General features: G+C 64.5%; 2 protein-coding genes across 2 annotated transcripts; one reads left to right on the top strand and one right to left on the bottom strand.

Annotated features, from left to right (window-relative positions):
* Positions 1–324: 324 nt before the first annotated feature.
* On the top strand, positions 325–14389 carry NKAIN4 (sodium/potassium transporting ATPase interacting 4). Its single transcript, XM_036825139.1, has 7 exons — positions 325–378; positions 5835–5972; positions 6932–7012; positions 8077–8271; positions 11944–12004; positions 13104–13188; positions 14326–14389. Exons 1-7 carry the CDS (start codon positions 325–327, stop codon positions 14387–14389), a joined length of 678 nt encoding a protein of 225 aa, XP_036681034.1.
* A 1047-nt stretch (positions 14390–15436) lies between these two features.
* BIRC7 (baculoviral IAP repeat containing 7) lies at positions 15437–19652 on the bottom strand. Its single transcript, XM_036825141.1, has 7 exons — positions 19286–19652; positions 18501–18600; positions 18100–18181; positions 17949–17994; positions 16584–16667; positions 16185–16434; positions 15437–15471 (listed from the first exon to the last, which is right to left on the bottom strand). Exons 1-6 carry the CDS (start codon positions 19650–19652, stop codon positions 16190–16192), a joined length of 924 nt encoding a protein of 307 aa, XP_036681036.1. The 3' UTR covers positions 15437–15471; positions 16185–16189.
* Between the last annotated feature and the right edge of the window lie 4076 nt (positions 19653–23728).

Here is a 23728-nt window from a genome sequence, read left to right on the forward strand (position 1 = left end):
GACAGAGGACTGGCTGGGGCTTCGGGGTGGGAACTGGCCGGCCGCGATCTCGAGTCTGTGGGGCGGGGGCGGGGCTGCAGCGGGGGGCGCAGGGAGGGGCGCAGGGACTTCGGGGACCTGGGATCGCGGGCCGGGCAGGGCGGAGCCCGGCAATGGGGGGGAGGGACGCTGCAGAGTGGGGCGGGGCCGGGGCCGGGGGCTGGGGGGGCGGGAATGGGGGGAAGTGCAGGGCGGGGGCTGCGGGCCCAGGCGCCGGGCATCCCGCGCGCTGGTGGCACCTGGTCCAGACTCGCAGAGGCGGCGCCCGCGGGCCGGGCCGGAACCATGGGCTGCTGCTCCGGCCGCTGCGCGCTCATCTTCCTCTGCACTTTCCAGCTGGTGAGCGGCGACCCCCTCCTCGGGCCCGGTAGTCCCAGCGCACTGGGGGAGCCGGACGCCGTCCCCCACACTCAGCCCTGCCCACTGGGTCCGCGATAGCCTCTGGCGGCTCCCGACTGGGCATGGCTCGGACCCGCGCGCTTCTGCGGCCGAAGTTCCCCGCCGTCCGGGTGGGGTGGGAAGCCAGCGCCCTATGTGCGACCCCTACGGCCCCTCCGTGCGCCCCGGCGCGCCCCGCCGTGTGTGCGCGCGCGGAGGCCGGGCTGCGGGAGCAGTGCGGGGCGGCCGCGGGGTCCGGAGCGACGGGGCGGGTACTGGGGAGCCGCTGGAAGTGCCTGTCGCGGAACAAAACCCTCCCCGCGGGAGCGCCGGGCCCCGCGATCTCCAAGTCCCGTGCGCGCGGCGGGGAAGGGGCGCCGCTGCGCGCGGTGTCCACGCGTGTCGGAAGGTATGTGTGGCCCCGGGTGCGCGCGCAAGGAGCGTTGCGAGGGTGTGTGCGTGTGTGTGTGTGTGTGTTTGTGTGTGCTCCCTTTCCGAAGGCAGCACTAGGCAATGAGTGAGCCGCGGAGTCCAGTTTCTGAGACCTGACAGCCCCTGGCGGCCAGGGTGCTTGTGAATTTGGGAGTGTGTGTCTGTCTGCATGTCTGCCGGTGTGTCTGTGTAGGGGTGTGTGAGCCCCGCCGTGCCCACCCCTGACGCCCCCGAGCTGGAGGAGGAGGCCCCTCCCCTTTGCTCTGGCCTGGAGAGTCCGGAGCGGAGAAGAGGGTTGAGCCTGTGCACAGGGCTGTGCTTCCCCGTCTTTTGTGTCCGGGCCAGGATGCAGAGCCGGGCCCTCTGGATGCAGAGCTTTGTTGGAGGACTTGCGCATCCCTCTGCCAAGTTTCAGTTCTGCCTTTGGAGCTTCAGGAGCTCCTGCTGCCTAAGGGGAGGGCGCTCAACAAAGGTGGAGGCCCCTGGGCTGGGGAGGAGATGCTGGTGAGCCCCTGGGTCTCTGGTCTTAAAAGGGAAATGCTGCTTTGTCCAAGATCCCTGGGTGTGCTCGTAGCTCAGCTGGCAGGGTGCTTTCTCTGGAGCTAGAGGGCCACGGAGGAGGAAGGGGCTTGCTTCAAAGAGGCTGTGAGGGGCTTCCCTGGTGGCGCAGTGGTTAGGAATCCACTTGCCAACGCAGGGGACACGGGTTCGAGCTCTGGTCTGGGAAGATCCCGCATGCCGTGGAGCAACGAAGCCCGTGAGCCACAACTACTGAGCCCACGCTCTAGAGCCCGCGAGCCACAACTACTGAAGCCCGCGCTCCTGGAGCCCGTGCTCCACAACAAGGGAAGCCACCGCAATGAGAGGCCCACACACCACAACAAAGAGTGCCCCCGCTCGCTGCAACTAGAGAAAGCCTGCGCGCAGCAACAAAGACCCAACACAGCCAAAAATAAATAAATAAATAAATAAAAAAGCAATTAGGGCAATGCCTGGTAACTATAAAAAAAAAAAAAAGAGGCTGTGAGCAGGAAGTCCTCCTGCACCCACGGCCATGCACGGATGCGGGTCCTGTCCTTCGCCTGGGGGCAGGACTGCTGTCCAGGCTGGCAGCGCGCAGAGATACACAGGCCCACCTGGAGGAAGGAAGGAGCTGCTGGAGCTTCCCTGTGGGGCAGGCTCAGTGCTGTGGCAGCGAGGGGCAGGGCTGGCAGGGATTGAGGAGGAAGGTGGGTGGTCTGGGGGTTCTGCTGGACAGATACGGCTGAGAGAGAGCCCGGGCCTGCAGAAGGCATGAGGGCCCAGGGGCTGTTCCACTGGCCATAGGGAGCTATCCCGGGCCTTGGAGCAGCGGTGTCACTCACTGTCTTCTGGTGGACGGTACACAGGGCCCGCCACAGGCCTCTGGCGGTCTGGCTGCAGCTGTGGGGGAAGGGCTACTAGGCTTGGGGGCAGCAGGGTTCCCCTGGATGGGGGCTTCCTGCAGACTCTTTAGTCTCAGCCAGGCGAGCCCTAGGCCCGGGACGGAGCTGTGTCCCCATGCGGCCAGTGGCCACAGCTAAGGGCAGCGGACAGCTGCAAAAGGCCTTCTGTCCCGGCCGTGCACCTGTCCCTCCTCTGCCGGGTGCAGGGGGCAGCGGAGTAGGAAGAGGTTTGACGCCGCCCACCGCTCTGGTCACTGTGGGGGGCGGGGCGGGGGAGCCGAGGGGGAAGCCGTGTGGGGAGTCCTCTGCTTTCTTTTCTCTTTTTGACAAGCGTGAGAGTTTTCTTGTTACCCAACTATGGGACAAAGGCCTGAACATCTCAGAGCCTTCTCCCTGAAGAATAGCGTGACCTTTGCCCGCTCTGAGCCAGCTGCAGCACCCTGAGGCCCTTTCCCAGGCTGGGCCCTGGCTCTGATGGGAGCCAGGGCCCAGCGAGGGGTTTGGGACCAGTGAGCAGGCCACGGGGGCACTGCAGAGAGCTGAGCCTTCCGGTACCTTGGCTTAGAAACAAAAAAGATGCGCCCACCAGCCCCACCCGTGCCGGCCACCCCGCCAGCTGCGGGGTCTCTCTGGCAAGCAGACCCTGGGGGCCGCCCTCAGACTTGGAGAGACTTCAGCAGAGATGCACAGCCAGGCTGGCCCTGAGTCTGGGCCTCACAGGACAGTGCCGGCGGCCGGTGATGGGTGGGGGTGGGGTAGGAAGGGGATCTGGGGCACCCTCACTCCGCCTCCCCGCCCCGTGCATGGCACCCCGGGGGAGTTCAAGCAGGGCAGGCGTCCCTGCCCATTGGTCAGGGGCTTCTGGGCACCAAGGGGAGGCCTGGGGCTAAGACTGAAATTTCATTCTGTGTCTAGAACAGGTGCTGTTGGCCAGCTCTGCCCCGAGGGCTGTGTGCGTGCACGTGTGTGCGAGTGTGTGCGAGTGTGTGCACGTGTGTGCGCGTGAGTGTGAGTGTGTGCGTGTGAGTGTGTGCTCGTGTGTGCGTGTGCTCGTGTGTGCTCGTGTGTGCGTGTGAGTGTGTGCTTGTGTGTGCGTGTGGATGTGCGTCTCTTCTTCCCTGCTCCGCGGAGCTTCCCACCACGGTGTAGGCCGTTCACGCGTGGCCCCTCCCCCTCCTTTTGCACCACCTCGGACCTTGGCCCACCCACCCTCCCTGCCCTTTTCTGCGGCCAAGGGTCCACGTGGCTGTCGTCCGTGGAGACTGCCAGCATGGGGTCGAGTCCACCAGCCCGCGGCTGTCCAGTCAGGCGGGGCCGGGCTCTCGTGAGGCAGCAGAGGCAGGCCCTCTGCCCTCAGATGCCTGTCTCCTTGCCCAAAATCTGTGTAATTGAGGAGCTTCAACGTGCAGGCCTCCTCTGGGCACCGGGGGCCACGCCGAGATGGGGCAATTGAGCCCTGATGGGCGAGGAGGCTCGTTCGGGGCTAGGCACTGGCCTAGCCCAGGCGACGTCTGTAGACAGACGGCCAGACAGACCCTCCTGCTGCCCCGGGTCAGCGCTGCTGACATTGACAGGGAGTGGACTGAGTCGCAGGCGTGTGAGAATGCGAGGCACCTGGGGAGAAGTGTGTGTGGTGGGGCTCCCGCAGAGACAACTGCACGCGGAGGACCCAGGTGAGGCAGGAGTGTGGCTCCGGGAGTTGAGAGATGCGGGGTCTCGGGGACGCGGCAGTGAGGGTCTGTTGGAGGGAGAGGGGCGGATGGCAGGGCCCAAGCCCACGCGGGGAGCTCAGACTTTGTCTAAAGGGCGTGGGCATCCCTGAAGTGGGGTGTCCCCAAAGGCCTGGGGGGGCTGCTGGCGCCCACCCGCCAGGGAACAGGCTTCCCTGGACACAGTCCAGCGGACTGGGGAGGGGGCTTATTGACTGCTCATCCTCGTGCCCTGAAGCTGGCCCAGTTCACTGCCAAGGTCTCCACTCTGTGCCGTGGCTCTGTACCTACTGTGTGCTTCCTCCTGTCGGGGAAGACCATTCTGGCGCCTCTCCCTGGGGGTCCTGTCTGGCCACTCTGCTGCGGGACGCCATCCCGCTGGAAATTGCCTGATATGATGCCCTGTTGTGGGTCTGCTCTCGCCTCCCCACTCCCCACTCCAGCTGTCTTCTAGGGCAGACCCCAGCCCCGCGTAAGACATGCTTGGAATGCCGCCTCCCCGAGACCTCTTGGAAATAGCTGTTACCTGGTCTGGACCAACCGCAGTGGCTGGGCAGTGCCCAGGACGCACCACAGCAGCTGTTTCCTGGGGGCTGGCGGGGGTCCCGTGACGGCTCCAGGACACAGGCCTGGAGCAGCGGAGAGGAGGGGGTCAGGGGAGGGCCGAGCACCCTGGCTGCAGTAGGGGCTTCTGTGGCCAGCAGGCCTGGTGACCACAGGGCCAGTCCACAGAGGCTCACCTGGCTGGGCTCTGTCCTTCAGTGCCGGGGGCCACGTGGGAGGGAGGCTACCCCTCACTGCCCCGTCCCGCCCACTCCCCTCTGCCCCAGCCCCGCTGCTGCTGGCCTCAGCCCATCCAGTCCTGAGGAGGGGCACGCGGTGACCTCGCCCGCCCGGCTGTGAGAAGTCTGGCTTCTCCAGTGCCCGCCTGAGGCTGCCTGCGGGGAGGGGCTCCCCTCCCTCCTCCACCCTTCGGAGTCCTCCCCACCCCAGGGCTCAGCGGACGGCCCCCGACCCCACCTGCTCTGGGTCCAGATGGCTCTCTCGCCTCTGCAGCCCTCCCAGTGGCAACGAGTGCTGGACACACAGTGGGCCCACGGGGACGTTGTGGAGTGCAGCCACGGCCCGTGCTGATTTGCTGTCCTTTCTCTGCCACCGTCCTTCCGGGATGTGCTGGTCCTCTCTGCCCTTGTTCGCCGCACCTTCCTTGCCGTGAGCACAGATGGGATGGCATCTGGGGTGCAGTGGCGTCGGTCGTACTTTCTCCTGGTGATGAGCTTGGCCCCACAAACATGATGAGTGAATGAATGTGTGAGGGAATGAATGAGTGAATGACGGAATGCTTTCTGAAGTCACGACCGAGCTCAGATCTGGTCCGTCTCCCCTGCGTATAAAACGACAGGTTTCTTAGGCATATCTGATTCCCTGGCGTTGGTCCTCTGTCGGCCGAGCCTGCAGGGTTGGTGTCCACAGAGCGGGGGGTGGGAACGTCCTGGAAGGAGAGGCCTCAAAGCGGTGAGAGAGCCCCGCAGATGGGGAGGGTGCTGATCTGGGGGCCCAAGGAGCCCAGTGTCCCGCTCGACCTTCCTGCCCCACGTTTGCTGTTTGGCCCTGCAGCCCCCGAAGTTAGAGCAGCCCCCGTGTTCCCATTCTGCAGGTGAGGAAGCTGAGGGCGGGGGCTTGTTCCAGGAGGGACACCCCAATGGTGATGCTTCCAGGCCCGTCGACTTGTTTGGAGATTTTTGTTGAAGAGCCGAGACAGCAGTGGGCGCTGGATGGTGGTGATCAGGCAGGAGCGGGACCTGGGGCTCCCAGGGGTCCGCCGCCCCTCACACGCCTGCCCTGCTCCTAGGTCACCGCCCTGGAGCGGCAGGTGTTCGACTTCCTGGGCTACCAGTGGGCGCCCATCCTGGCCACCTTCACCCACATTGTCGTGGTCATCCTGGGGCTCTGCGGCACCATCCAGTACCGGCCTCGCTACATCGTGGTGGTGAGTCCGCTCTGCTCCGGCCCTTCTCCTGTGGGCAGGGGGGCCGGGATGACCGGCATGGGGGGCTTCAGTGACAGTACTGTCCTGGAAGCCATCAGAAAATCTGGAAAGGCCAGGATCTCAGCCGCACAGACCCCCAGGCTCAGACCTTCCCACAGCCCGGACATCTGAGTTCTGACCTGGAAATTGTGGCTTCAGGGTTGCTTCTGGGAAACTGAGCCGCAGAGCACCTGCCAGGGGCCCGAGGCGGAACTGGAACCCAGCGTGTCTCAGCACCCCCTCCCTGCCCATGGTCCCGTGCCCCCGACCGTCCTGCCTCTGGAGAAGCTCGAACGATGTGCAGAAAGTTTTGCTCCGAGCAGAGTAGCATTTTCGTTCAGTGCAGATCAGAATAATTGGTGTGGATCAGGTTTGCAGCAAACCCTCCTGTAAAGGCCCCACAGTCTCGTGGAAGGTACTCAGCCCTGTCATGGCCCAGACACAGCCTGAGCAGTGCCGCACAATGGGTGGGGCTGCGTCTCAGTAAAACTTGACGAAAGCAGGTGCCAGCTGGCAGCCCTCCCCGCTGCAGGCAGCTCTCGGGGGCAATCTTCGGGGTGGGTTTTGGGGGTGCTCTGCCCTTGCTCATCATTGGTTCATGTGGCATGGGCCACGGGCACCTCTGGGCCAGGACACCAAGCTCGGAAAGTGTGCTCTGTGCTGGCTCCCTCCAGCCCGCTGTTCCCCATCTCCTAGGTGTCCCCCGGCCCCACGGGGGCAGGAGCCCTGTCACCCTTTTGGCACAGTGTGGGACCTCTTCCCGGTGGGCTCAGGGGCGCCCTCCTCCAAACGGAGCATCCTGGGCTCCAGACTTGGGGAGCAGAGCCCCCCACCCTGCAGAGGCCTTGTCCTCCAAGGGGGAGATGTGGAGTTACATTCTCTCCCCCCACCCCCTCCCCCGCCCTCTCTTGTCTCCACAGTACGCAGTGTGGGCGGCCGCCTGGGTCACCTGGAACGTCTTCATTATCTGCTTCTACTTGGAAGTGGGGGGCCTCTCAAAGGTGAGTTAAGTCATGGGAAATTCACGCAAACGGAGGGGATCTTGGCAAGGGCCCGGAGGCACTGGAGGTGTTTGCTTGTTTATCGCGCGGCTCCCCAATGGTGGCAGAGGCTGGGTCTGTTCATGGTTCTGTCCCTCGCACCCTAAACAGTCCCGGCCCATAGCAGCGACTCAGTAAAGTTTTGGGGAAAGATCAGTGATCTGATGGATGGATGAGGGGCTGTGGACATTGGTTGGCAGGTGGTCTCCAGCTGGGAGTAGATGCACCAGGGAAGGCTTCCTGGAGGAGGGGGCCTGGAACCTGGGCAGCACCTGGAAGGAGAGTCAGGGCTGGGGAGCAGGAGCAGAGAGACCAGCCTTTGCAGAAGGGTGCAGGTGGGAACACCGCCGGGGCGGCCAGGCAGAGGGGATGCCGTCCTCCTGCCCACCCTCTGGGCTGCTCCTTCAAACGCTGATAAAGTCCCCAGGTCCCCCCTGCAGGGGAGGGGACACCTCATCCAAGGCATGTTCTGCTGGGAGCATCAGTGTGAGCAAAGCCTGCCTATGCAGCTGATTCAGGCACTTCACACAAAGCACTTTATTTCATCTTTGCCCAAAGCTCAGAGGGGAGTCTAAGAGCCAGGAGTGGGGTGGCACGGGTGGGCAGTGGGGCAGATGGCCCCTGCTTCCTGGGACCACACCTGGGCAGCAGTGGGGGAGACAGAGGTTAGTTCAGACACACCTGAAATGGCAGCGTTGGCCTGAGACGCAAAGGAGGGGCCCAGGGCACCGTTAGAGTGTGTCCTGGGGGTCTGTCCTGGGCGGGGAGGCCTTCCTGGAGGACGGGGCGTGAGCCGGGGGCCCATGGCAAGCACAGGGAGGCCTTCCCTGCAAGGGAATGACTGGGAGGGCCTTGGTACCCCCTGCTCCCGACAGCTGGAGCCCAAGGGGCCGGGGCATGGGAGGCGGGAGGGCGGAGTACCCCTTGCCTTTCTCAGGGAGCCCATCTGGGATGCAGTGGGTGGGGTTTGGCTCTGTCCCTGGTGCTGACCTGGTCCCCCCACCCCCACCCCTCCCCTCCCCCAGGACAGCGGGCTCCTGACCTTCAGCCTCTCCCGGCACCACTCCTGGTGGCATGAGCATGGCCCGGGCTGCGTGCACAAGGAGCCGGCGGCCAGCCTGGGTCCCCTGGACAGCCAGGCCCTGGTGCCAGGCATCGGCTGCACCCTGGAGCATGGCTACGTGGAGGCCCTGCACAGCGCCCTGCAGATCCTGGTGGCGGTGAGTGTGGGGGAGGGGAGGTGGGGGCGGGGGGAGGGGCTCATCCTGCTGTGGGACCAGGTCTCAGCCTTTCCTGTGGAGGCAGAGGAGGTCCTCTTCACACCATCCCTGCCGAGAGGTTAAGGAACCGCACCACCACCCCCATCTGTGTGGCCTGGGCCACCCGCTCCGCAAAGTGGGCTCAGAACCAATTCCAACCCCAGGGCTGGCGTGAGGATGAACCGAGAGGACAGAACCTGAAGCTTCTGATGATGCAGTGGGGTCGGGCGGGCGGGTAGGACCCTCCGTGAGGGGGATCAAGGTGAAGGCTCCTGCAGTCCCACCCCCCCCCTGGGGGCAGCGTGGCAGGGGAGGGGCCCCGGGGAGCTCCTCCACAACCTCCTCCAAGTCAGAGGGTCTGTTTCCGTACCCGACAATCCGACCGTGGGGGCCGGGGCGGGGGAGATGCAGCCTGGCCTGCACGCTGGCCTCTTTCTGCTCCTGCGGCATAGAGAGGGGTGTAGCTTCCGCGAGTAAAAATACAGAATGCCCAGTGAAATTTGAATTTCAGATAAACAGCAAGTTTTAGTGTAAGCGTGTTCCATGCCATGTTTGGGACATACTTATACTAAAAATGGTTTCCTTCTGTATCTGAAATTCAAACTTAGTTGAGCATGGGGTATTTTGTCTGCAGCTCCAGAGAAGTGGTCAGACGGGAAGGGCCGGAGCGGGCTGGGCCAGTGCCTGGCAGCCCCGGCTGACTCCAGGGCTCGGGCAGGACGGGTGCGGCCACTGGAGGGCGCTGGTCAGACCTGGAGGTCTGACCTGACTGCTTGGGTGCACGCAGGCCAACAGCACCGTGTCGGGGGGGATGCTGGGTTTATAGCACGGACGCTCTGCGCCAACAGCTGACATTGGAAACTGAATGCCAGGTCTAGGGCCTTCCCTGGCAGAACAAACGTGACAGTCCGGGTGCCTCTCGAGCTCCCAGGGCTCCCTCCCCTCCTGCTCCCACAGGTCCTGCAGAAATCCAGACTTGGGGCACCTGGGTGCTGCCCGTCCCTCGGGTGCTGGGACATTCTCTCTCCCACCATGGCTCATTCACTGAGGCAAAAAGAGGGCTCTGGTTTTCCTAAAATACTTGGGAACCTGGGTGCGTTCCTCGAAAGGAGAAAGAACCGGTTGCCAAAGATACAGGTCAGAGCTTCTGAAATCACGTACAGAATCTGTGAAAAGGCAACAGGAAGGAAGCCGGAAAAGAACAAAGGAAGATTCTCCTGGGCGTTTCTGACTGCGCGTGATGGCAGAGACAGAGACTGCTCACTTTTATCCTTCATCCCCAGCGATGGGGGCTTCTTTTTTTTAATATAATTTTTATTTTATATTGGGGTACATTTGGCTTACAACACTGTGTCAGTTTCAGGTGTACAGCAAAGTGGTTCAGTTATACGTATACATATATCCATTCTTTTTCAGATTCTTTTCCCGTATGGGTTATTACACAATATCGAGTAGAGTTCCCTATGTTATACAGTAGGTCTTCAGTGGAACGCCGGCTTCTAAATACCAGTCAGCCCTCTGCTGATTGCTTTTGAGGGTCCAGGAACAGCAGACCCTTGCCTGCACAGTCGGCCGGTGCTGGGGGGCGGGGCGGGCAGGTCTGAGAGCCTCGCGGAGGAGCTGGGCCGGATCCCAAGGGGGCATGGGAGGGGCGGTGGGCGGGCAGAGGTGTGGCAGGTGGGGCGGCCTCCCCCAGCGCCCCGCCCACCGCGGAGGAGCAGGGCTGCGGAGGAGTTTTCAGCACCTTGGCCAGCTCTCGGGCGTTGGGAGGCGGCTCAGGTTTGCCTTTCAATGGCAAGGAGACCGGCACAGAGGAGGTTCCTGACCTGCAGCCTGGCAGGACGGGCTTCTGAGCCCTTCCAGCTCCATCTCCTCCTTCAAGGCATATGGGGCGTCAAGGGAGGCTGTTGGGCTTGTTCTTTGGTGAAAGTAACCCCCCTGAGGTCTTGCCACCGCTGATGGGAGGCCAGTCTCTCCTTCCCGTGGCCCTTTGCCCCTGAAGCTGCACCGCTGGCTGGCTTCCTGTCCCCCGCCCCCGACCCCCGGCTGTGGTTGCCCCACAGACAGACCCCACCACCCTCTCTCAGAAGACCCGCTGCAGCTCTTCCATGGCAGGTTCCCCCCATGAAACATCTTTTCTGCTTATTCCCCGGATCAGTCAGGGCCCCAGACAGTGATGATGCACTCGGCTTAGGTTAATTCCCGGGGGCAGGTGAAGGGGCTGTTCTAAGCATAGGTGCCACGTCGGGGACCCCACGGGATGTCCCCCTCCCCTGGGGCTCGTGGCTGAGCTGTCGGCACCCCGGCCTGAAGGGAGGTGGGGGGGAGTTGTGCTGGCAGAGAAGGGGCTGGGCGGTACGAGCCCTTCTTCTCCCCCTCCCCCTTCCCTCCAGTTTCCTGCTGGGCTCCCCATGGGCCACCCCAAGCTGGAGGGCGCTGGTGAACACCGGCCACACCATGCAGGGTGGGGAATGTGGAGGGAGCGCCTGCGGGGGCAGGTGGGGCACCTCTGACCCACCACTACTGGAACCTCACTCTGTGCTATGTCCTCGGGGTCGAGACCACTGCTTGCTATGGGGGGACCAAAGACAATAGGCGATGCCCCAGAGGATGCAGGGCTGACCTACAGGGCAGAGAGAGGCCAGAGGGCATGACTTCGCAGTCCTGGGCCACCTCTCAGGTTTCCAGCTTCTGTGGAAGAGGCGCCCCTCCCGGATGAGCTGGGGCGGGGCTGCCCCTCCAGGGGTCCTGCGAGCACACGGGGCTGTGCGCCTTCCACGGGACCCCGTGGCTTCTAGATGCATTTTGCTGCCCACTCCGGGCGCCCTGTGCATTGTCTGTCAGACCCAGCAGAGGGTCAGGGCTGGGCCCCTCGTTCTCATCAAAGAGGATGCAGTAAACACCATGCATGGAGTAACTCCCCCCTCCCCCGTGCTTACCATCACCCGGGCTGTGGGCAGTGCCGGCCTTGCCCCGTCTCAGCTGGAGCCCTTTCTGCTGCAGTGGCCCCGGCGCCCGGGCGTCTGTGGGGGTTTAATGCAGGCCTGTCCTCTTTGCCCTGAAGTCCGAGCACCCTCTGAGGAGCCTGGCTAATGAACGTCTGCCAGGCCAAGCCCTCAACTCCAGCCAGCCCCGTCCACTCTGCCCAGAATTGCCCGCTGCACCAAGTCCTCGGTCTGTCTGCCCTGCACTGCCATGCAAACCATGAGCTTGGCTGGCTCGAAGCTTCTCTACCATGGCTTCCCAAGGGGGAGAAACCTGGCAGTTGTCTGCTTACGGCGAGAGGTGCTGGGGAGGATGGCTTGGCTGTGACAGGGGTGTCAGCCTGTGGGGGCACGGTCAGCATGGGGGACCTCCGGGCTGCAGTCATGTGTCTCCCAGGGCTTCTCTCTGCATCTCATCCCCCCGTTCAAGCAGGGGCTTGGTCAGCTCCACGGGGGAGTGGACGCCACCTGGAACTCCAGAGCTAAGGAGGCTGGCAGATCACTCCCCTCGATCAGTGTTACAGACAAGGACACCGAGGCCAGGAGGGGCAGTGGCTGCGTGGTTAGCACGCGCTGGGGCCCACGTCCCACGATGATGCTTCTGTGGCTCCCGGGGCCTCACCCTGAGTGACCTCTCCATGTCTTTCAGCTCGTGGGCTTCGTCTGTGCCTGCCACGTGGTCAGCGTTGTCACCGAGGAGGAGGACAGCTGTAAGTGTGCGACCACCAGCCTCCCGCGGAATGCTGTTAGTGACCTGCTGGCCCCATCAGGCCGTGGCGGAGGGAAAGAGAAGCTGAGGGCTGGCCACAGAGGCCTGAGACCTGGCCTCTTAAATGGGTCCCCGTGCCACGGAGGTCCTGGCCTGAGCAGAGACAGGGGAGGCCCTGGGCTGTGGGCACCAGGGGTCAGTGCACCCCCAGCTCCTCCAGTCTGAGGGCTCCTGTGCTGCGGGGCTGCCCCCCACGATCCCCACAGGTGTCACAGGCGGAAGGCTGAGCTCTGACCTACAGAGGAAAGTCCCCTCGCCCCGTGCCCCCTTGCAGCTGGGAACTGGCCCACCTTCAGGCCCAGTGCTAGCGGGGACGCATCTGAGGGGAGTTCACACATCCCCCTCCCGTGAGCCCTCTTGACTTTTCCTCTGATTTGCAGCATCAACACTCGGGTGCCCTCGCCAGCCCTGACCACCCCAGGCTCTGACGGGGTCTCGCCAGGGTAAGCCGGGGCTGGGCGCGCCCAGGGGGCCCACAGCTCCTGTGGGCAGAACCTTCCCTGGGATCTGAATCAGAATTCAGAGCCTCTGTTCCCAGAGGTCAGGTGGCCGTGGGGTAGGCGGCCCACGTGTCCTTCAGAGACCAGACTCAGTCCTGGACCAGCCCCCAGCTACCCTCGGTCCTGGTGCTGGGTGGCCCCAAACCATCACTCAGCCCACAGCCGGCTGGGAGGAAACAGAAGGGGCTTCCTGTATTGGTTACGTTAAAACGTTTTAGGACGGGAGCCAGCCCTGGGGTTCAGAAACGCGTTAACTTTGCCCAGCAAGCCCCGGCCGCCCATGTGCTGTGCAGACACAGCTTTGAGGCGCTGTGATTGGGACAGCCCGGCAGGGCACGGGGCAGCCCCCCGCTGAGAGCGCCAGCATCCTTTGAAGCTTTGCACCCAGCGGGAATTCACCCTCTGCTCTCCAGTCTGGGCAGCCCGCGGCCTCTCCCACCTCTGCGTCACCAACTGAGTGTTTGCACTTGGGAACGTTCTCCACTCTGCCGTCCTGTCCATTGTTTGGGTTTGTTTTATTTGGGTCTTGGTTTCTTTCAGTTGACTTCATTGGTGGATCTGACCCATTTCCTCTCTGCCATGTCAGTGAAAAGCCTTCCAGCCTCTTGTTCGAGCAGGCATGCCTGTAAGCACGGCCGCAGAGCCGGCCCCGCTGGCCTGGCCAATCCGGGTAGCATAGCCGCCAGGCTCCTCTCCTTGGGGAAACCTCACCAGGCGTCTGTCTGCCTGTCCATCCATCATCCATCTGTCTGTCCATCCCCCACTTTCGCACTTGCTCCGTGCCGGCTCTGGGCCAGGTGTGGGGCGCAGAGGCTCTGCCCCCGTGCCCAGCAGAGCCTGTGGGAGTCGGGGCTGAGGGGACACTGAGAGGCCGCCACCCAGGAGAGCGATAGGGCGATTTTCTGGGTCTCACGGTGGCAGGAAATTTGAGGAGTTGGCTTCCTACCTTTGGAGGATCAGAGTTTTTCCCTCTTGAAAAGCAGTGTCCACGGCCCTGACCACCCCAGGCCTCAGTGGGGGTGCCTGGGCCACTGGCCCCCCTCCTCCGAAGCGGCCTTTGCCACGGGCCCTGGCCCACATGGAATCCTGAAAGTCGGGGTCAGCAGAGGTGGCGGTGGTCCTTCTCCTGGTAGAGCTGTGCTTCCTCCGTCTCACCCAGGCCCTCAGAGTCAAGCCTGCCCTTCAGGGCCCCACCTGCGGCCATCCCTGGGGACTCTGGCCCTTTTGGTAGCCCCGCAGCCCTTCTACCCTGTAAGTGAGGCCCCACGTCAGCTAAGGGCCATCAGAGGTAGCAGGCGTCCAGCTCCCGTGATGGGGGAGAGGCCTCGCTCAGACCCCTGAGCCAGGGCAGGGTATGTGGGAGTTGATGACCCGGGCACACAGGCTGGGAGAACTGGCCAGGCTGGACACGCCTCTGGGCTTTCCCCCTGGCCGTGGAGCTGGGCGGCCAGAAGGACCTAGGGTGAGCCCCTCACTCCGCTCCCAGCCCCCTGGCTCAAACCCCAACGAGATGTCTGCGGCCACAGTCAGCTCTGCAGGGACAAGGCCCACAGCTGCCTGCGTGGGGAGCCCCGGTCCTGGCGCGGCCTCGCAGAAGCCCAGCCCCTCCCCGCCCTTTTCCAAAGGCCAGGAAGCCCTCCCCTTCTTGGATTTTGTCCCATTCGCTCTCCAATGGACGAGGGCACAGCAGCCCCCGCTGACCGCTGACTGCGCCTTCCTTCCGGCTTCTCTGCCCCCGCCCACCCCCCACCTCACCCCGCAGGCCGGCCGGCGGTGTAGGTGAAGAGCACCCACCACCCCCCCCCCGCGACCTCCAGCTTCGGTGACCCACGCGGACGGTGAGGAGCCTCCAGGCAGCGGACCTTCCTGCCCCCGTGGCCCTGCAGGCGCCCCCAGGGTCTGGTGACTGGACGTGAGCCAGGGCGGCAGGGCCAGCGCCAGGCCGGGGACAGCTGCAACTTCTAAAGAGTTTGTTGTTTCCTTTTTCTAAAAAAAAAAAATGACACGAGAGAAAACCTCACCCCTGGCCTCCGGTAGCGCTGGGAATGCACTCCGTCTGCAGCAGGCCTGGGGCTGCTGGCCAAGGAGCCCCGTCCCTCAGATGCCCTCCCCAGGGCAGCCAGACCCCCAGGGGCTGCACACACCCATGCTGGGGCGGGAGGGGGGTGGCCAAGGGGCCTACGAGACAGGGAAAGAGTGACCCCACCACGAGGGTCCAGTGAGCCCATGGTGACCTCCACCTGAGCGCGGTGGGAGTTAGGGTTAGGGCCCCAGGTGCTGCGGCCAGTGGGACCCCCGGGTGAGGGCTGGGCTTGTCCAGGAGCCCACAAGGCAAGGGCTTCCTGGTGACAAGCAGAGGGCACTGTTCGAGCCGCCGGGATGCAATAGTCCTAGTGCATCCCAAGGTGCCCACAAGTAGAGGATAGAAAGGAACCTGCCCTCCAGACCACCTTCCCTACCATGCAGGACCTTGGTGGACAATTACAAGTTCAGTTTCAGAAGCAGCCCAAGGCTAGTCCATTCTAAAAGTCCTTAAAATGCTGAAAAGATAAGAACAAGGGAAAGGCGGAAGGGGAAGGGGTGGTGGGAATGGCCTGGAATGGGCCTGGCCGCCGGCAGTGCTGCCGTACTGGTGAGGCGAGGCGGAGGTGGGGGTGGGGGTGGGACAGACGTTTGGGGAAGGTGGTGGAGAGGGGGCTGGTGGTTCTGGAACAGAGGCTGCTGTGCACCATCCAGGGAAAACCCACACTTTATTTTGACTCTTCCAAAGCACCCACACACAGGGAAAATGGCTCCCACCCTGCACGCCAAGCCGCCTGCAGCTCCATCTTCCATGCTGGACTGGTCAGTGCTGGACGCGAGCTCAGCCGTGCTCGGTGGCCCCACGTGGGGCCGGTGCTCACAGCTCCTGCTGGGGAGGAGGGCCGAAGCGGCAGCTCCAGTCGGCTTCTCCCCCCGGCTGGGGACCCTCAGCCCCCAGGGAGTTCCCTTCCCTGCCACTTCTCCCCCCGGAGGATTCTTGGAGGGACCTTGGGGCTCAGAGCCCTTGGGAACCCTGAGAAGGCCACGGCTCCTGCCCCACATGAGCATTGGAGGGTCACGCACCCCTCCCCCACCCACCATGCATTTCCACCAGGCCTCAGATCCCGGGCTGAGATCCCCATCGGGGTCTTATGCTCAGGCAGACCCCAGCGCTTTCTCCTAACGAGGGCATCGTGCATTTCTTCACATGCCTCCAAAGATGTCCTCCCCTTGGCCTGGCTGCTGCCATGTATGCCCGGCTGGACAAGAGGAATTATCCCCCTTGACCACTAGGAAAACCAAGGCAGAGATGCGCTCAAGCAGAGTGGTAGTGGCCCCCCCCAGGGTGCTGTGTTGAGAAGGATTCAAAGCAAATATCTGAGCATCAACGGAAGGCGTGGGGTTGATTAGCAATGTCTGCCAGGACCAGGGAAGAGGAGGAGTAAGAAGTGCTGGGGTTGATTAGCAATGTCTGCCAGGACCAGGGAGGAGGAGGAGTAAGAAGTGCTGCCTTCTGCTGCGGCAGGTTCCTGCAGGTGGCCCCGCAACAGGATGGCAGGAGCCGGCATGCCGTGGTCACCGTCCGGGCCGAATGCTCACCTGGCCTAGGACAGGAAGGTGCGCACGCAGCTGCGGATGGGGGCCCTGCAGATGGGGCACAGCTGCAGGCTGGGCGCACACTCGGCACAGGCCAGGTGGCCACAGGGCACGAAGACGACGGCCACGGTGCGGTCCAAGCACACCCTGCACGTCCGCTCCTCCCGCAGGCGCTGCAGCTGCTCCTCCGCATCCGCGTCCCGGGCTCCGGGGGCCTCGAGAGCCACCGGCACCCTCTCGGCCCGGGCTCCGTCTGGGTCTCCACAGCGCGGACCTGTGACATCGCCCCACACCCTGACCTCCACCCTCTGTACTGGCCGATGGGAAGGCGGGCCAGACGGGGGTGCCTGCCCCCCACCGCGGGATGCAGGAGCGCCGGCCCCGCCCCCACCCCAGGTGGGCCCTCTCCCTCACCTGCCTCCCTGGCGCCTTCCACCTGGACCTCTCTGCTGGGCGTGGGCAGCTCGGGCCCTGGGGGGACAGGAGCTGTGGGCGGGTAGAACAGGGGTGAGGCCCAGGTCCCCAGGGGACACGAGGCCTGGCCCAGGGACAGCAGGCCACAGGTGAGCCCTAGTGCCAGCCCGCTCCCTCACCCACGGTGCGCCAGGATCCCAGAGCCCGCTCTCCACCAGGGCGCTCGGCCCATCCAGCCCCTCGCGCCGTGGCCCTGGACGCTGTGGGCCGGGCCCCTGGGGGCGGCGAGGGAAGGCTGTGCCCGGAGGCAATGAGCAGGGAGAGGTGGGCGGTGTCCAGAGAGGTGGAGGTACCTCCGGCCCCTGCTGCCCGGCCCCCGTCCTCTTCCTGGAGCAGGTCGGCCACCAGCTGCGACGTGGACACGCCGGTCGGCACCACCTGGCGGTACTTACGCTGCAGCAACCCTTGCACCTGGCCCCGCCCGAAGCCCATCCGGAGCACGGCCTGCACTGCTGGGCACTGGGTCCACGCGGGCCGCTCCTGGCCGCCCCCGGCATCTGCAAGGCAGGGCGAGGGGTGCTGGACCGAGGGCAGGCAGGGGCCAGGGCCTCGGGGTCCCGGCAGAGAGGCAGCGGCCCGCCACTGTGGCACGTCACCAGGGCCACCTCAACACAAGGGGCCCTGTGGCCATCACAGCCACTCCATCCATGTCCGAGTCAGGGCTGTGTTCCCAGGGCCTGTGTCAGAGGTGCCGCCACACCGCGAAGATGGAAACCTGATCACCAAAGCAGCCACGGACAGAACCCGACTACGTGCCAGGCGCTGCTCCCGGGGCGACACACAGACCCCTGTTTAATCCCAGTCGAGGCTGGCACCAGCCCCATTGCACAGCTCATGGCACTGATGCTCAGAGAGCACAGCCGGGACCTGAACCCTGGAGCCCCTCAGACCCTGCGCCCGCCCACCCCCCGCCCGGCACTGATGGAGAGCAGAGCTCCGCGCCGCCGGCCCCTCTGGGCTGGGGATGGCGGCCGCTCGGCTCTCGGGCGTGGTTGGCTGCCGCCCGGCAGAGGCTGCCCGGTGCACGGCAGCCTCTCCGCCCCCATGCCCCTGTGCCAGCCTCGGGGTTGGCTGTGCGCACAGCGGCCAGCTCAGGGGTAGCAGGGGATGGCTTTGGCCTCCCTGGAGCCCCGACACACGCGCAGTGCCTGTGTGAAGCCCCCCATGAAGCAAGCCCAGGCAGCACCCTTCACTCTCCCTAATGTCCTGTAGGGGGGATACCCAATGGCCCGGCCACAGTGCAGGAGGGAGGTGCCCCAGGGAGCCAAGCTCAGGCTGCGTGTCCCGGCTCACCTGAGGGCGTGGCGGGACCTGCGTCTTCTGGTTCCTCTGAACGGTCCTGGAAGGAGCCAGAGAATACCTGTGCCCCGAGTAGGCGGAGGAGCAGGGGCCGGGGGGACCCTCACCACCCACCCCCCAGAGCCCTAGGGCAGGCAGGGCTCACCCAGGAGCCCGGCACGCGGCAGCAAGACTCCTGGATCCTGCAGACAAAGTCCCTTCCTTTTGTCCGGAGCAGGAACTCACACCTGAGGAAAGCGGGTTCAGAAGCCCCGTGGGCGGTGGGCTGGGGCTGTCAGAGGACCCCCCGCACTGGCCAGGTCCGGCCCTGTGGACCCCTTGGGCCAGGGTCGTGCCTTCGGCCCCCGCTTCCCCCACCGCCCCTGCGGGGGCAGCTGGGGCTCCGGGGTGGTGGGCGCTTGCTGGGAAGCTGTTTTGGAGACAGACTCTTGAACATCAAGGGAGAAATAGCAGAAGCGCCGTCCCCAGAGAGTCCCCCCCACCCCAGTCCCTGAGACTCGACACCCCCGGGACTGGGGAAGGGAGGCTGGCCCGCGGAGCCCGTACCTGGGGAACCACCTGGCATGCTCGGTCCAGGGGTCGTCGCCTTGCTCCCAGCTCTGCAGACCCCCGTAGCAGAAGAAGCACCTCACCTTGTCCTGCTGGCCTGGGAAGGAGCCAAGACACTGGTCCTGACCACGCCTGGTCCCTTGCACGGCCTGGTGTGTCCCCCAAGGCCAGGGCTGGGCGCTCCCAGGTGGCCTTTCCTTCTGGGGCAGGGGCTCTCTGGGGTTGCTTGTGAGCCTTGGAGGCTCCCACTGGCCTCTGCCAACCCTTTGCCCAGCGTTCTCCTCAGAATTCACGTGTACCCCATTTTCTCGACAGTGGAATAAGGGTAACGATGTCTGGGTACTTGCCAGGATCGAGGCGCACGTTGGGGAAAGGGATGCAGGGGGCGTCCACAGTATGTATGGAAATGTGGGGGCAGAGCCCTGGTGCCTCCCACCCCGCACCTCTGCCCCAGGTGCCCCCTCCTCAGGATGGATTCCCCGTGACGGAAAGAAGGGGAACTGTCTGCTGTCAGGCTTGGTTTTAGGGGCTCACGACTCCACTGGGGGATGCGGACCCTCATCTCTCTACCCCCGAGGCCCTCACCCCTGCCTCACCCCCTACGATCAACAGATTCGGTGCAGAGAGCACAGATGAGGGGCTGCTACAGGCACATTCCACTACCAGCCCTCCAAAAGCCTGTCCCTGGACTCCCGGGGGCCCTGCAGATGCCCCCGTGCCCCGCCCCCCTCCTGGCTCCCCCGTCCCACCACCGTGCCCCAGCCCAGGCCCCTGGGGCTCACCGGTGTGGAAGAAGCCAGCGGCGGCCAGCAGCTCCGGCGGCACCACGGCGCTCGGCGGCCAGGCGTGCAAGGAGGCCAGCCGCAGCTCCTCAGAGCCCATCCCCGGGAAGGCGGGCCTCGCGGACGGGGCGTCCCCGGCCCCATCCTCCTCCTCCTCCTCCTCTGCCAGGGGGCGCAGCTGGCCCAGGATCTGCCCGTCCATGTGGTCCCGGCCTCCCCAGGACAGGGCCCTGTCGGGGCACTGGCCCCGAAGGTGGCCGCACGGAGAGTGGGGTCGGTGGTGCCCCCAAGTGGGGTGGCCGCCCGCTGCACAGCGGCTGGGCTCCAGGCCACAGCACCAGCACTTGGTCCCGTCCTCGGGCCCCATAGAGAACACAGCAGCCGTGACAAGCTCTGTGGCAGGGATGGGCCCCTGGGCAGCCGGTTCTGGAATGTGCCCAGCCAGCCTCCCCAGGGCTCCTGACCCCTGGGGACAACAGTGGCCGGGCAGGCATGGTCCTGCCCCCCAGATGCCCCGGGTTGGGGGGCAGCCAGGGGACTGGGGGTGGGGGCCGCTGGGGCCCGCCACTTTCTGGAAGGGGCCAGCGCGGCAGCCTGTGTCACATGCTCGCTGCAGCGGGAGTGTCACAGGGCTCCGGGGCCACTGTGAGGGCTGCGGCTCTCACTCTGCTCTACAGGGGACGGCGGGGTCCCTTGGCACGAGGCGAGGGGCCGGAGCATGGAGACCCACCCAAGGCAGCAGAGGGCTGGTACTGGCTCTGAGACCTTGGTGGGGGGAGGGGAGGGGAGGAGGGAGGGGTGGGTCATGCTCTCCGTCAGCTCCGAGCTCCTGGGCAGCGTGCCAGGGGTCCTCTGAAAGCAGAAGGTTCCAGGTGATCTAAACTACGATGTCAGTGCTGCCCGGCGCGGGGAGGGCAGCTCCCTCTGCAGGGATGACACGGGTCAGCCGAGGATGCAGGGGTGCGTAGTGAAGGGCTGGGCCTATGCCCTGGACTGGTTTCCCTGGATGTTCTCGCGCTCTGAACCCTGGAGCTGAAAGGGGCTTGAGTCATCCCGGTGTCCAGCTGGGCGGGAGCAGGAGGCCCTCAGCAGGCCCTGGAGCAGCTCCTGACCTCCGGCCTTGAAGATTCTGTCCCCTCCCTCGGCCTCGGCGTCCCAGGGGCCCAGAAGGTGGAGCCACATGTGGTGAGGTCGATCTTCCCACTTGAACTAGACCCCCTGAGGCGCTGTAACCCAGACACCAGGGATGTGCGGGGCACGTCCACAATTCCAGCTCCCTGTACCTGCCGTGTCAGGCTAGTCCTGCGGCTTCATCAGGTGCCTAGAGCTGGCCCCCCTCCCCAGGTCCGGACCCCCTGCCACCCCCTCCTTGCTAGGTGTGCAGCCCAACCAGCCCAGGGTGCCCTGGCTCCTGGCCTGGGGGGCCCCAGCCCGAGCCCCTGGCCATGTGGGTGCCCCCTTCCCTGGACAGGCTGCCCTCAAGCCTGGTCACAGCCACAGGTCTGCCAATCAGCCCGAGCCCAGGGGCCCCAGCGCCCCCAAACCCAGCAGTTAGGGAAGGGGGTGGAGGGCTGTAACCCCAGTGGGCAGAGCGGGGTCCCTAAGACAGAAGGGCTCTGGGGGGGAAGGGACGAAGAGGAAGACCGGACAGGGTGGCCTGCCCCCAGAGCCCCTCCCCGGAGTGCAAACCTCCTTGCTGCTCCCAAGAGCAGAGCCAAGGGGAACAGGCTCGGTGGGGACCCTGCCAAGAGTGGGGGGGAGGGGCTCACCGGCTCCAGGGCCAGGCAGGCCCAGTGAGGGTCACAAAGGGGGGTGGGCGGAGGGGGGCCCCACCCGGGCCTGGAGCCCCCATGTCCTCCCGGCGGCCCTCCTCCCACCCCCCCATGGAGCTGCACGAGCCCGGCACAGAGCGAGGAGCCTGGAGCCCAGGCCCATGCCCCAGTCCTGGGAGTGGGGTGCAGTCTCGCCCCCAGGGAGACCCCTTTGACATCCTGGCTGCACTGGCCCTCTGCCCCACACGGCCAGGGTCCCATGGAGTCCCTGGAGTCCTCTCCCGGCAGAGGCCTGGAGCCACCTGGTTCCCTGCAGGAAAGCCTGGTAAAGGGTGTGGCCGGTCGTCTATGCCCCTCCCAGGCTCCTGAGCCGGAGCTGCCTGTCCTGGGCTGCGGGGGCCACTGGGCGAGGGGCGCTCGGGCAACTGGAAGGCCGGGTCTCCCAGGAGAGTGTCCTGGGGGCAGGTGGAGACGGATGGGCCCCAGCTGGGACCTCCCAGTGAGCCGCCTTGGGATTCCCGGCCCTTGCCCTCTCTTCTCCGGTTCCCCACCCTGTGCGGAAATACCGTGACCTCTGCCACTCCAACAAACGGCAGGTGTGCCCGTCCCGGGGCCCCTTCAGTAGGTTTCTCCGGGGATGGCCCTCTGCCCCGCCCTACCCGCACCCTTTGGTGGCCGGGGAGGAGGACAAGGGTCCCCGGGTACTGGGTCTCCAGCTGCTCCGATCTCAGGAGGGAAACCGCAGCCCCCAGGTTTGCTCTGAATCCTCTGGGCCTGGGGGCTGGCTGGCTCAGAGGACCCGCTCAGGTGGCCCTGGCAGCAGGGGCGGTGTCCCCTGGGGGCACATCTGAGGTCTGTCCCCTCGGATCCTGAAGCTCGGGGGTGGGGAGGGGAGAAGCAGGCTCCCTCACTTCTGGAAATTCCAAACACGCGTCCTCCAGGCGCCACCCCACCCCGTGGCGGAGCCTCCCCGTGAAGGAGGGCGGGTGCCTGAGCTGACGGAGCCCCGCCCCCGCCCCCGCCCCCCCCCCACCTGGAAGCAGGTATTTCTGCGAGCACATCCAAGTGTGTGGCTGCACAGAGGAGGGGCTGCAGGATCACCCACAGAGCCGTGGGCATCTCGGAGGAGGACCAGCCTCGGCCTCTGTGCTTGTCTGTAGCCATGGCTGAAATTCTTGACACAAGGAATTATTTGTGTCTTACTTATACAGTTAAATAAAAAGAAATCAGGAGCTAAAAATAACTATCATATGCTTATTCCAGAAACTTCAAGAATACTGAAAACATAAAGAAAGTAAAAGTCGCCATCTGAACCAGCTCTGGCAGCACCAGGGCCAGTTTTCCAGAACCGGCCTTGCCCGACAGCTGCTTGGGCATGGAGCTCACTGGAGCCTCACAGATTTCTTTGCAACTCTCTGCAAATCTATAATTATTTCAAAAGAAGCAACTGAAAAAAGCCATCAGCCTTCCCTCCACTGAGAAGCACTGCTCTTACTATTTTACTGTTTCCTTCCAAACGTGCTCTGTGTATTTGCTATTTGCCCGTTTTCCTCACTTAATGTTATGCGCCAGTTGTTTTTTTTTAATGGGCACATACCAGGTTTTTGTTGCTGCTGTTGTTTGTACGTCAGTTTTTAATCGTGAACGGATATCTGTCGATGCCTCCGATGGCTCACCTTGACCACCTTCGCGGTGAGTCTTTACAATGAAATCTCCGCAGGTGAGACGATGCCAGATGGGAGATGGCAGGTAGAGGCCTCCAGGTCACCCCAATCCGTTTAAAGACAGGAGCCCAAAGACGACCCAGGACCCCATACAACTTGCTCCTGGGTTCGGACCAGATCCCCACTCTCCCGAAAAGATTCAGAACCAGCTGGGGTTGGACAGGAAGGAATATCCTCAAATTGAGGGCTCCCTCCCCTACCACACCACGATGGGGCCTGGCCCGTGAAGGCAGGACAAGAGCGGTGGGGGGCCGGACCAGCATGATCACAGGTCCCGCCTCCCCCAGAGCCACACCCCCCGGAGAAAATTCTTACATGGAAGCTGTGTGTGCAGCCAGCCATTCGAACGAGCTCTGGCTTTCCTTCAGGATGGCGGGGCCAGGGCCACCTGGGCAGGTGGCTAGACCCGCTGGACTTGTTCCCCTGGAATGAGACTTCTGAGGCCCAGACCTGAGTCCGCACGCAGCGGGGGAGGGGTGCTCGCCAAGCTCTGGTCGGCCCGGGCCTCAGGTCTCCCTGCCGGCTCTTGAGTTTCCAGGAGGCTCAGTGCTCAGACGCTGGGCCTGCTGCCCAGGCCTGGGGGCACCACAGACTCCTCTGAGACGGGGGAGTAGGGCCCCCCCTCCATCCCACACCCCCACCTCTCTTCTAGCTGAGAAAAGAGCTCCACGAGCGCCCCACCCAGGGGTCTGGGAACCTGGCTGGCACGGGGACACACCGACCTGTGTCTGCAGAGCAAGGACTCCAGGTGACCACAGGGCGCCAGGTGAGCACAGCAGAGCAGGCGCGGGCTGAGGGCCTGGGGAGGGCGGGGCAGAGCACCTGGGGCTGGGATCCACCCCCCAACCCTACCCTCAGCGCCGGCTCCCTGCCCTGTCCACAGAGACATCCCCCCAGAGCCTCTGCAGACAGACCCTGCCTGGTGGCCCGAGCTCCACCTGGGACCC

This window comes from Balaenoptera musculus, chromosome 15 (assembly GCF_009873245.2).
Source record: "Balaenoptera musculus isolate JJ_BM4_2016_0621 chromosome 15, mBalMus1.pri.v3, whole genome shotgun sequence".
In the NCBI taxonomy this organism is placed as follows: domain Eukaryota; kingdom Metazoa; phylum Chordata; class Mammalia; order Artiodactyla; family Balaenopteridae; genus Balaenoptera; species Balaenoptera musculus.

Coding starts and splice junctions, on each gene's coding strand:
- NKAIN4 (XM_036825139.1), top strand. CDS start 325: ATGGGCTGCTGCTCCGGCCGCTGCGCGCTCATCTTCCTCTGCACTTTC. Junction 5,973..6,931: donor GGCCTCGCTACATCGTGGTG/GTGAGTCCGCTC, acceptor TTGTCTCCACAG/TACGCAGTGTGGGCGGCCGC. Junction 7,013..8,076: donor AAGTGGGGGGCCTCTCAAAG/GTGAGTTAAGTC, acceptor CCCCTCCCCCAG/GACAGCGGGCTCCTGACCTT.
- BIRC7 (XM_036825141.1), bottom strand. CDS start 19,652: ATGGGGCCCGAGGACGGGACCAAGTGCTGGTGCTGTGGCCTGGAGCCC. Junction 16,668..17,948: donor AGGTCCCGCCACGCCCTCAG/GTGAGCCGGGAC, acceptor ACCCGCCCACAG/CTCCTGTCCCCCCAGGGCCC. Junction 16,435..16,583: donor GGAGGCAGGTGAGGGAGAGG/GCCCACCTGGGG, acceptor GTGGAGACCCAG/ACGGAGCCCGGGCCGAGAGG.